The sequence below is a fragment of the Leucoraja erinacea genome, unplaced genomic scaffold (assembly GCF_028641065.1).
Source record: "Leucoraja erinacea ecotype New England unplaced genomic scaffold, Leri_hhj_1 Leri_204S, whole genome shotgun sequence".
Classification (NCBI taxonomy): Eukaryota; Metazoa; Chordata; class Chondrichthyes; order Rajiformes; family Rajidae; genus Leucoraja; species Leucoraja erinaceus.
Genome location: NW_026576105.1, coordinates 139,516 through 150,429, shown reverse-complemented (window position 1 = coordinate 150,429; position 10,914 = coordinate 139,516). Strand labels below are relative to the sequence as shown.

Below are 10,914 nucleotides of genomic sequence, written 5' to 3'. Positions count from 1 at the left end.
ACAGAAAACGATGGAAATACTTAGCAGGTCAGGCCGCATCCGTGTGCTGATAGACACATGTAAACGTTTACGTCAAACCGGAAAGGAGAGAAGGCACGCGCCTTGAGCTGCGTACTCCGCTGGGAGGTGGCTGATTTGGAGGCCGGGGCCGCTAAGAATGTTCTTCGTCGGGGTTCGACGTCGGGGTGCTATCATTCCCGGCGAGATGGCCTGAGCATCGGGCCGCCCGAGGCGGCGACTACGGGGTGCGCGGGAGGCCCCGACCACGGGTGAACATCTGGGAAGATCAGCGAGGAGGCTGACTGGAGTTTTGTTCCTTCCCTAACTTTGGTGCCGCTGTGGGAATGTTGTGTCGTGGACTTCTGTGTTTGTGCTTTAAAAAACAAATCAAATTATGACTGTAAAATCCATTTCGTTGTCTCTAATGAGACAATGACAATAAATTGAATCCAATCCAAAGGTGGCCAGAAGAGTAAATACACAAGAAACGGCAGATTCTGGAATATTGTGCAAAACTGAATGTGCTGGAGCAACTCAGCAGACTGAACATCATCTGGGGAGCGAAACGATAGGGTCTGAAGAACGGTCCTGGCCAAGAAAGTAGTCTGTCCATGCCTTCCACAGATGCTGCCTGACCAACGAAGTCCCTCTTTGTGATTTAGTTCAAAGAAAGTTGTACGGGCGGTGATGACGGCAGCCTTCGTCAATAACCACACCGACACATGCAGTAGAGTGAAATTACGTGATATGTTTTACTTACATAAGTATCAACCGCATGGGGGCACTGTCCCTCGCCATCAAGGCGCATGTGCGACGACGCTGGGATTGGTTCAAGTGATTCAAATGATTCAAGTGCTCAACGAATATCAACTAATTGGACCCAGCTGTGACCAATCTCAGATCGATCAGTCAGTGACAGGGATCAGAGCAGCAGACAAGGCAGGTGGCGCCGTTACAAACGGCGTGTCACTAATAGGGTAAAAACCAAGGCACAGCCACCATCCCTCTCCTCCTCCAAAGTTTCCTCCACCGCCGCCCCCCCCCCCCTCCACCCCCACCCCGCCCCATCCACGCACCCCCCCCCCCCCCTCCCACATAAAACAGGCTAAAGAACACTAAAAACGTACAATTAACACATACTATCAAACACAAAGGAAAGAAAGGACAAACAGACTGTAGGCGAGGCAGCCATTGCTGGCGCCACGCGGTGGAGCAATAAAGCAATCCATCGAACCAACAAGGTGCATGTATGATCATTTTCCAATAGTTTACAGCGGAAGTTGCATTCCCACCTTTCCTTCCCCACCATATCTATATTTCGACACAATCGTTTTTAGCTGTTTGCAATCTACCGATGTACTGATTCCGCTGTCTTGTGCAGAAATAACACAGCCAGTCATTTCATTTTCAGCAGCCGCTTTCCTTATCCGGCATGTGGCCGCCATTAAATGCGGATAATACAAATCCCCATGTCCATGCTGGAAGCCTTCTTAATAGCGACAAATACACTATTTGGCCGTTCCCGTTATTCCACTTATCAAGTACAATATTGTAATGTTCCTGCGTGAGTGTCTCGGCCTCTGTTGTAAGCAGCGCACATGCTGCATGTATTGGAAATCGCCGGCAGTTATTGTACGAGGCCCCAGCCCACTCCCATCATTGTGAGCCTCAGTGCACAAAGATATACCGCCGTGTCAGACAGCTGCAAATCCGAGATTGCCAAATAATACGTTTTGCTTGAACGCTGAACGGAATCAGAAAAGCGGGTCCGAGCGAATTCTGCCTTGAAATCTAAATTGCCTTCGATGAAACGCCCGACCGCAACTTCCGGTCGCTTGCTTGGGTACTGGCGGTACCAGAATAAGGAAGACATATCGCTGGTGTATGTGCAGACTAAAGTTGCAGTTTCTCCTTCTGCCCTTGTCAGCGTGGGATCCCTCTGAGACACAACGTTTCCATTGCTCTGACCTGGAACACAGTTGAAAAAAGCGTGACATGGATCATTAGATTGGATTTAAATAATGCTTGCAGGATTTGGGTGTGGCAGATTGCAACCTTCACGTGGTCCGCCCTGTTTCAACGAGTGCAATGAACCTGGCGTGCCACAATCAAATAAGATCAAATAGAACACGTTAGCCTACAACTTTAGACTGTGCACGCCATACGCAAGAATAAGAAGTAGCAGGATTCGGAGGGCCAATAGCTGTGGAATAAATATAGGGCGGCACAGTGGTGCAGCGGTAGAGTTGCCGCCTTACAGCACTTACCTGGGTTCGATACTGGCTACGGGTGCTTGTCTGTACGGAGTTGGTACGATTTTTTCCCGTGACCTGGGTGGGGTCTCTCCGAGCACTTCCGTTTCCACCCACAGTCTAAGACGTACAGGTTTGTAAGTTAATTGGCTTGGTATAAACAAAAATTAAATGGCCCTCGTGCAGGATGGTATTAATGTGCGTGGATGGTTAGTCTGTGAGACCTCGGTGGGCCGAATGGTCTGTATCCGCGCTGTGTCTCTAAACTAAATTAAACTGAACGTACAGAGTAGAATTGTGATTCATGGGTAAATAGGAATGCGCGAGCATCAATCCCAGGACATACCTCCACACCTCCCTTTGACATACTCAACTTACATTCCCACATTTCACTCGCAGTGACCACCTATTTATACTGTGCCTGATACACTAGTTGCATGAGTTTGTAACACTACAAAAAGCCACCCAAGCATTCCACATAATATTGTTCTCCTCTATATCCCGCTGGGTTTATCAGTTATGAGATATATAAGACCATAAGTTGAAATTACAACACAGAACAGAGAATAGTGTAGCACATAAATAGATCCTTCAGCGCACAATATCCGTTTCGAGGATGACGTAGATAAACGAATCTAATTTGCCGCTTGTACCGTTCCCTGCCTAGCCACGTGCCTCTCCGTAAATCCTTAAATGCCACTATCTTACACGGCTCGACCACCGTACCTGTTTCAGGTACACAGCACACTCTGTGTAAAAACAATACCTACACTACACCACTGCTTGAAATTTCGTCCCACTCACCTTAACGCAACCCCCTCTTAATCTCGGGATTTCCACCCTGGGAAAAAATTTTCCGGCAGGCTATGCGCCTCGTAATTTGATGTACTCCTACAATGTCTCCAGCTTTCGACATTCCCGAGAAAACATTGCAAGTTTTTTTCAACTTCTCCTTATTGCTAATCCATGCAGCATGTTGGTAAATTGATACTGAGCTGGACCCTTTTCCTCTATGCAACACCTTGATTAGCTGTTTGCTTACTGGAGAATAATACCGCATTCATTCTGGTGGTAATAATCTAATGGCGATTATAGAGACATAGAGTGATACAGTGTGGAAACAACCCTTCGGCCCAATTTGCCCACATCGGCCTACAAGTCCCAGCTACATTCGTTCCACCTGGCCGCGTTTTGTCCATATCCCTCCAAACATGACCTAACCATGTACCTTTCTAACTGTTTCTTAAATGTTGTTATCGTCCTTGCCTTAACTACCTCCTCTGCCAGCTTGTTCCATACACCCATCACTCTTTGTGTGTAAAAGTTACCTCCTGTTAAATCTTTTCCCCTTGACCGAAATCCATATCCTATGGCCCTCGATTCACCTACTCTGGGCAAGAGACTCTGTGTATCTACCTTGTCTATTAATTTTGTGATTTTACGCAAGTCAACAATATTAGCCCTCATTCTATTGCGCTCCAAACAACGGAGTCACAAAATACTCAATCTCCCCCGACAGTTCAGACAATCTAACCCTGGAAATATCGTTGTCAATCTTCTCTGAGCCCTTTTCAGCTTGACAACACCTTTCCTATAACATGTTGCCCGGAACTGAACACAATACTCTATGTGCGGCCTTATCCACGTCTTATACAACTGCAACATGAACTCCCAACGTCTATACTTAATACTCTGACTTATGAAGGCCAATATGCCACACGCCTTGCGCGACTCCACAATCATTGAACCATGCACCTGTATGATCCCTCTGCTATACAACATTCCCTGGTCCCTAGCATTCATTGAGCAGGACCCGCCCATGTTCGACGTCCCAAAATGTAACACCACACATGTCTCTGTATTAAATTCCACCAACCATTCCTCAGCCCACCTGGCCAATCGATCAATATCCTACTGCAAATTTGCACAACCATCTCACTGTATGTAAAACTACCCATTTATGTATTATCAGCAAACCTGCCAATCTTGCCGTGTATGTTCTCATCCAAATCAGTGATATAGATGAGAAACAGTAACGGGCCGAGTTCGGAATCCTGAGGCACACCACTGGTCACAGGCATCCAGTCCGAGAAGCGTCCTTGTGCCACCACCCTCTGCTTCCTTCGATGAAGCCAATTTTCTTTGCATTCAGCTGCCTCTCCTTGGATCCCATGCGATCTTACCTTCCAGAGTAGCCTATCTGTGCGGAATCTTGTCGAATGCTTTGCTGAAGTCCATATATACAATCTTCAGACTGATCAGTCTCGACCCGAAACGTCACCTATTCCTTCGCTTCATAGATGGCGCTTCAGCCGCTGTATAATTATCCAGCATTTTTGTCTAGATTCGATGTCTCCAGCAACTGCAGTAATTTCTTAAACAAACATGTTCTAGTTAATACCGCCCTAACCTGAAGAATGCAGTCTAGCATTCCCGTGTTTCGCACACTATTTTCACTTTACCTTTGACATTGTCTTTATCAACACATCATCCCACATCTCAGTCCCAATTACTGCGTTCCCTTCACCTACCGGGTACTCCGATTGCTGCCAGAATTGGATAATAATAATATTCCACTTCCAAGTGCCACTTCCAACTCATTTTTCCTTCAAGCCGTCCGCAGTTATGCAGTGCAAAACTTATATGAGTCAAAGTGAGAAGTCAAACAGCGCTATATTTATATTCTTTGAAAAACTTAAGGACTGCGTGCGTTCACCTCCCCGCGGACATTTATTGTGGACCGTTGAACAAATAGTTTGCTCGCAGGTGATGCAAAGCGATCAAACTCATTATGCGACCGCGCACTACTCAGGCACCAGCTGAGCACCAACAGAACTAAGGAACTGTAAAATACGAGTGAACATTCTATTTTTAGATTTTAACGCATGGCACACAGATGCAGCAAAATTCGTGTATTGTAGCATTTATCCACACATGCTACGATGTAATACAGTATATTACTTGTCGCATTTGCAATGCATTTTCCAGACACCGTTCCCTTCATTTAACATGCACCCATTAATAATTTAATCTTGCAATATCCGTGGAGCTGCCTTTCAAAAGGAAAGATAATCATTTTTTGGCAGGGTCTAAATGATGTAAACCACAGGGAACCTTCTAGACGACATCGTATACAATTCAGATACAAGAGCAGCATTAATGTATTTCAACTGTTGGCACTTCATTAAGTAAATAATAGGCGAATATAATGTGTAACGTGACAACTGACTGGAAATAAACAGCGGCTGGAAATATTCTTGATCAACAGGTTACCTTTAAAGAAATGTGTTAATTCATAAAACACAGAGGTGAACAGCTTTTGATGTTACTCCAGATATTAGGGCGACATCTTCTCAATGCATTATTCCGTTGGAGATATCACGAATGTTGATGTGCAAGATGATAGAACTAATTGAATGGGTTAAGGAGACATGTTTGGGGATAGATCATTCTGAAGAAAGCCTTTACCTAAGAAATAAGTTTCATGTTTGCTGCACTCGACCTAAGCTATTCACAGACAAAAAACTTCATGAGCTGTACAGCACATGAACACAGGAGTATGCAACTCTATTCACACAAATGGTACTAATATTGGACAGTGTGAATTGTGACATGGACTGGCTAATGCAGAAGCCTTATCCCTCTGCAGCGAACAAAACAAGGAGGAGTTATGGTGTATTAAAATAAGACAAGGTGATGATCAGTTGAGGTATTTTATTTGGTTCCTCGGATATAGGTCTCTACCAGAGGCAGGCGTTAAAATGAGACGGTAAACATTTAAAAGGGCGCAGCGCCAACTTTTCCTCACGAGTGGGGCGGGTATATTGAACGAACTCTCACTGCAAATGGTCGTTGCATGTTATACAACACGGAAAGAGGGCAATGTCTCCATCTTGTTCATGAACAATTTGCTTGCAACCAATGCGAGTAAATTTGAATGTGGATGGTAGGATTTTTTCCCCTTAGCCCGCTTGAGGCGTGGGATTGAAGACTCGGATGTTAATTCCAGAAACGTGTACCTTGCACAAGCGGAAGGTGACTTGTTGTTCTTCGATCTTGGCATAGAAGTCAAGTATCTAGCGTGAAAAATAGTCCTCCGGCCCAAATTGCCCACGATGACCAACGTACCCATTCTGCACACCCCACCTGCCTACGTGTAGCCCATAATCCTCTTAACACATCTTATCCATGTCCCTGTCGCAATATTTCTTAAACGTTGCGACAGTACCTCCCTCAACTACCTCCTCCGGCAGCATGCTCCATACACAGGTAGTGTAGAGAAAGCTGGGTCTTTACATAAAGACTTGGATAGGTTGGGGGAGTAGGCAGAAAAGTGGTAGGTGGAATATTGAGAAGCAAAGTGTGGAGTAGATAATTTTGGTAGTAGGAATACAGGAGTAGACTATTTCCAAATTGGGGAGAGAGTCCAGAAATCGAAGATGCAATGGGACTTGAGAGTGTTGGTGCAGGATTCCCAAACCAGGTAATTTGCAAATCGAATTGGTATTAGGGAATGCAAACGCAATGCTAGCATTTATTTCAATAGGGAAATAATACAGAAACAGGTACTGTATGCAATACTGAGACACTATCAGGCACCGGTCTCGTCGCTTTTGGAATATTGTGAGCAATTGTGGGTACCATGCCTGAGGAAAGATGTGCCAGCTCCGGAGAGGGTCCAGAGGACGTTGACAACAACGATCCCAGCAAATGAGTCGGTTAAAATATGATGAGCGTTTGTCGACACTCGCGGGAGTTTGGAAGCATCATGGGGGTCCAAATTGAAACTTACCGAATAGTGATAGGTTTGCATAGAGTGGACGTGGAGAGGATGATTCCACTGGAGGTGGAGCCTACGACCATAGGCCATAGCCTCAAAATGGAATGACGTTCCGTTGGGGAGAAGGAAGCCGAAGGTCTTTAAATAAAGGATGGTGAATATGTGGAGTTCTTTGCCACACCAGTCTGTGGAAGACGTCAATGTATATATTTGAGGGAGAGGTAGATGAATTCTTGAATAGTACGAGGGGTTATGGGGAGAAGGTAGGAGAATAGTGTTTGGGGGGGGGGGGGGGGGGGGGGGGGGGGATGGACCATCCATTATTAAATGGCGGAGTAGATTTGATGGGGCTAGTGTCCTAATTCTGCACCTATCACTTATGACCTTGTGATCACTTATCAACACATGCTGCGATGTAATATTGTATTTGCAACCTTTCTACTGCTCTTCTCAGACACTGTTGAATTCACTTGACATATACCCAGTAATAATATTTCCCTGGATTTCGCTTGGAGCTCCTCTTCAAACAAACGAGAATGGTCCCCGTGCAGCGGTCTAAATGATGTCAATCATGTGGCCTTTTCTAGTTTGGTGTGAATACAATTGTAGACAGCAGCGGCATTAATATATTTGACCTGTTGGCACTTCATGAGGAAAAGGATAAGAAAATACAACGCATAACGTGCCAAATGGCCAGAAATAAATGTCAGCAAGGAATGTCCTTTATCAAATAGTTATATTTTGAGCGATTTTTTAAATCAATAAAACAGACAGGGGGACCGCATGTGCCGTTATTCCAGATATTAGGGCGAAAGCATTGGAATGCGTTGATAATGCATTGATGTGGAATTACTTGGCTAACCTCACATTAATTAAGTGGCTAACCTCACATGTACCCACATTAAATTGCTGCCATGCACCTGCCCACTGATCCCACCTGTCGAAGTCATTCTCACCGCATCCTCCTCACTGTTCACACTGTCACCCAGCTTTGTGTCATCTGCAAATTTGCTAATGTTACTTGTGACCTCTTAGGTGGGAGGTAAAATTGTGTAATTTATGTAAACAGTATTGGATGTATGCTTAGCCTCCGTGAATTTCGGATGGGGTTTTGTAAGGATCATGTACTGGACATATTAATTTCACGAATAAAGTATATTTTGAAATTCAAAAACGTGACGTACTATAATTCCACAATTCACAATAATCGCAGTTGTTTTCCCATAGTCGAGGTCTGTGAAGGCGGAACCATTTCCATGTAAAGACCCAGCCAAATGTTACGATTTCTCAATGTATGGCTGCTCCTCCCCAACTGCACTGATATCCACGCCATTCCGCGAGCAAGTGTTACATGTAGTTTACATGATGCACAACACGTTGTATAGTTAGCATATTCGAAAAGATGATTTGTGGGCCATTGTTGGCATATATTTTCTTCGATTTTGGAGATATATTTTGAATGTGAATCTCAATATTAATTTGTATCTGAAAGCCCTGGCCGCCTGATCCTGTCGGGATTATGGTGTTGTTAGCCGTTGGTAGCAATAATGTTTGTGTATTTTGCATAAGTGCATCATTTTAATGTTAATCATCTGCTAACTGTTCACGTGGTGGAGGCGACGCTGAAACTACACAGAGTGAACGATGCGCGGTCTAATAATGTTTCCACTGGAGGCAGAAATAAACCGCCCTACTCCCTGACCACGAACCGAATCCAGGCAGCAGCGGTCGGTGCGCAGAATGCAGATCACTAGACCACTCGATATAATGCTGAAACTCATGGAAATGCCAAACCTATTTTGCCGGCTAGCTGTGGTTAAAGTTCAACAATCACCCAGCTGCAATCTTTATAAAAACAAATCACACATTTTGTCGGTTCAGTGGCGCAGCTGCTGCCTCAAAGCTTCAGAGATCCGGGATCAATCCTGTCCTCGGGTAATGTCTGAGTGGAGCTTTCCCGTCTCGCTGTGACCGTGTCGGTATCGACCAGGTGCTCTGATTTCCTCCCGTATCCAAAATACGTGAGGTTATTTTAGGCGAATTGGCCTGTGTAAACATGCATCAAGTGTGTGAGGAATAGATGGAAAAGTGGAATAACATGGAACGAATGTGATCGGGTCATCGATGGGCGGCGTGGACTCGGTGGGTTGAGGTCCTCAGGAATTAATTTCATTGGTCAAAACGTGGCAGATGGAGGGGAGTGGAACTGAAAACTGATTGAAAATGGCTCCTTGCACATTCTTCCGGCTTTGCGTGTAATTTACTTCATATAGAAACCACGTGCATTTCTCAATGAAAACATCAAAACATCGTAATAACTCCCATTTTCTCGACAGGGCCGAATCGACTGTAGATCTGACCACTGCCTGTCGCCTTTAGACGGATGCCGATAATTCTGTGGTGGGTTTTTTTAGAATCAAGACATCATAGAGTCTTACAGCGTGGAAACATACCCTTCGGCCCAGCTTGCCCACACCGGCCATCATGTTCCATCCACACCAGTCCTACCCGCAAGCGTTTCGCCCATATCCCTCAACATCAGTTCTATTCATGTACATGTCAATATTCTTCTTAAACTTTGCGATTTTACCTGCCTTAACTACTACCTCCGCCAGCGCGTTCCATGCGCCGCCCCTTTGCATGAAAAAGTTACCCTTCTGGTCTCTATTAAATCTTCCTCCCCACTCAACTTCAATCTATGTTCTCTGTTTCTCGATGCCCCCAATCTGGCCAAGAGACTCTGTGAGTTTACCCGATCTATTCCATTTGTGAATATGCACCTTATTATTGTTTCGCTTAACAATCTCAGGCTTCGCACCTTCACCACCGGTTACAAGAACAAATATGCCTTCCTCAACCAAGGTTTGTTCAAGCGGATGCGACTACTCTCGGGGGGAAAGCTGGATTCCGGCTACGTGTATTTCAATTGGCTGAGACCCCGCTGCCCACCCACATCTCTGACTCCATCGCTGGGGGCACAGGGCAGTGACAGCGAACATCCGGAGACCAGCAGACGCCCTTTGAATGACAAAACGATCCAGTTTTTGTCTCTTCTAGTTTCGAACTCAGCTAGTACATAGTGAACGAGTAAAATGCGTTTCCTCGGCATCTGTGTGGTGTGGGGAGCGTTTCTGACAGGTAATTCGGGATCAATATTTTCAGTTCCCCTCGCCCTCCTCGGTGAGATTTTGGCTTGAGAAGTGCAATCTCATGGCACTCCGGTGTCTGTTACTATCTCAATATATTTATTTTACAGTCACCATTCACGGAGAATCTGTCACACAGCCACTGCCCTCGGCGACGAAGACAAAAGGAGAAGCGGTGACTTTAACCTGTAACTATGATACCACATGGACAGCATATACTTTATACTGGTACCGACAATATCCAGGCATGCAGCCCGAGTTTACTATGGGGAGAAACACCTACAACAATGAAGATAAGGCCCAATACGCTGATACTCGTTTCCGTATTGAGCTCAATACCGCGACTAAGTTCACCAGCTTGAGTATCTCAGGGCTGGATCTCAGCGACTCTGCAGTCTATTACTGCGCACTGAGGCGCACAGTGATGGAAACAAGTTAAGCCCCTTACAAAAACATCGCCTTTGTCTTGCTCTCTGCTCCGCTGATGCGGTTGGATGTGCCTGCTTTCCTGTTCTCTCTCAGTTGTCGGTTTGCTTTCATTGTGTGCAGGTGTCCTGGTGGTTTTATTGTTTCCAACTGCGAGCTGCTTCTCCGGAATCCGTTTCCATAACATTAGCCGCTAGCTGCAGAGAATTACAAGAGCTCTTATGACAGGGGGATAGAACATGTGACCAGAGATCTGAAACGTGTGTTCTGTTTCATTCTCTCTCAGTCCTGGATAACCTGGTTAATAACT

The 10,914-nt window shown here is 45.3% G+C and overlaps 1 gene segment (V, D, J or C); it reads left to right on the top strand.

Annotated features, from left to right (window-relative positions):
* Nucleotides 1-10,124: 10,124 nt before the first annotated feature.
* Nucleotides 10,125-10,617, top strand: LOC129716295 (T cell receptor alpha variable 38-1-like). The segment is given in 2 exon segments: nt 10,125-10,170; nt 10,289-10,617. Coding segments are annotated over 2 exon segments (375 nt in total).
* Nucleotides 10,618-10,914: the final 297 nt, after the last annotated feature.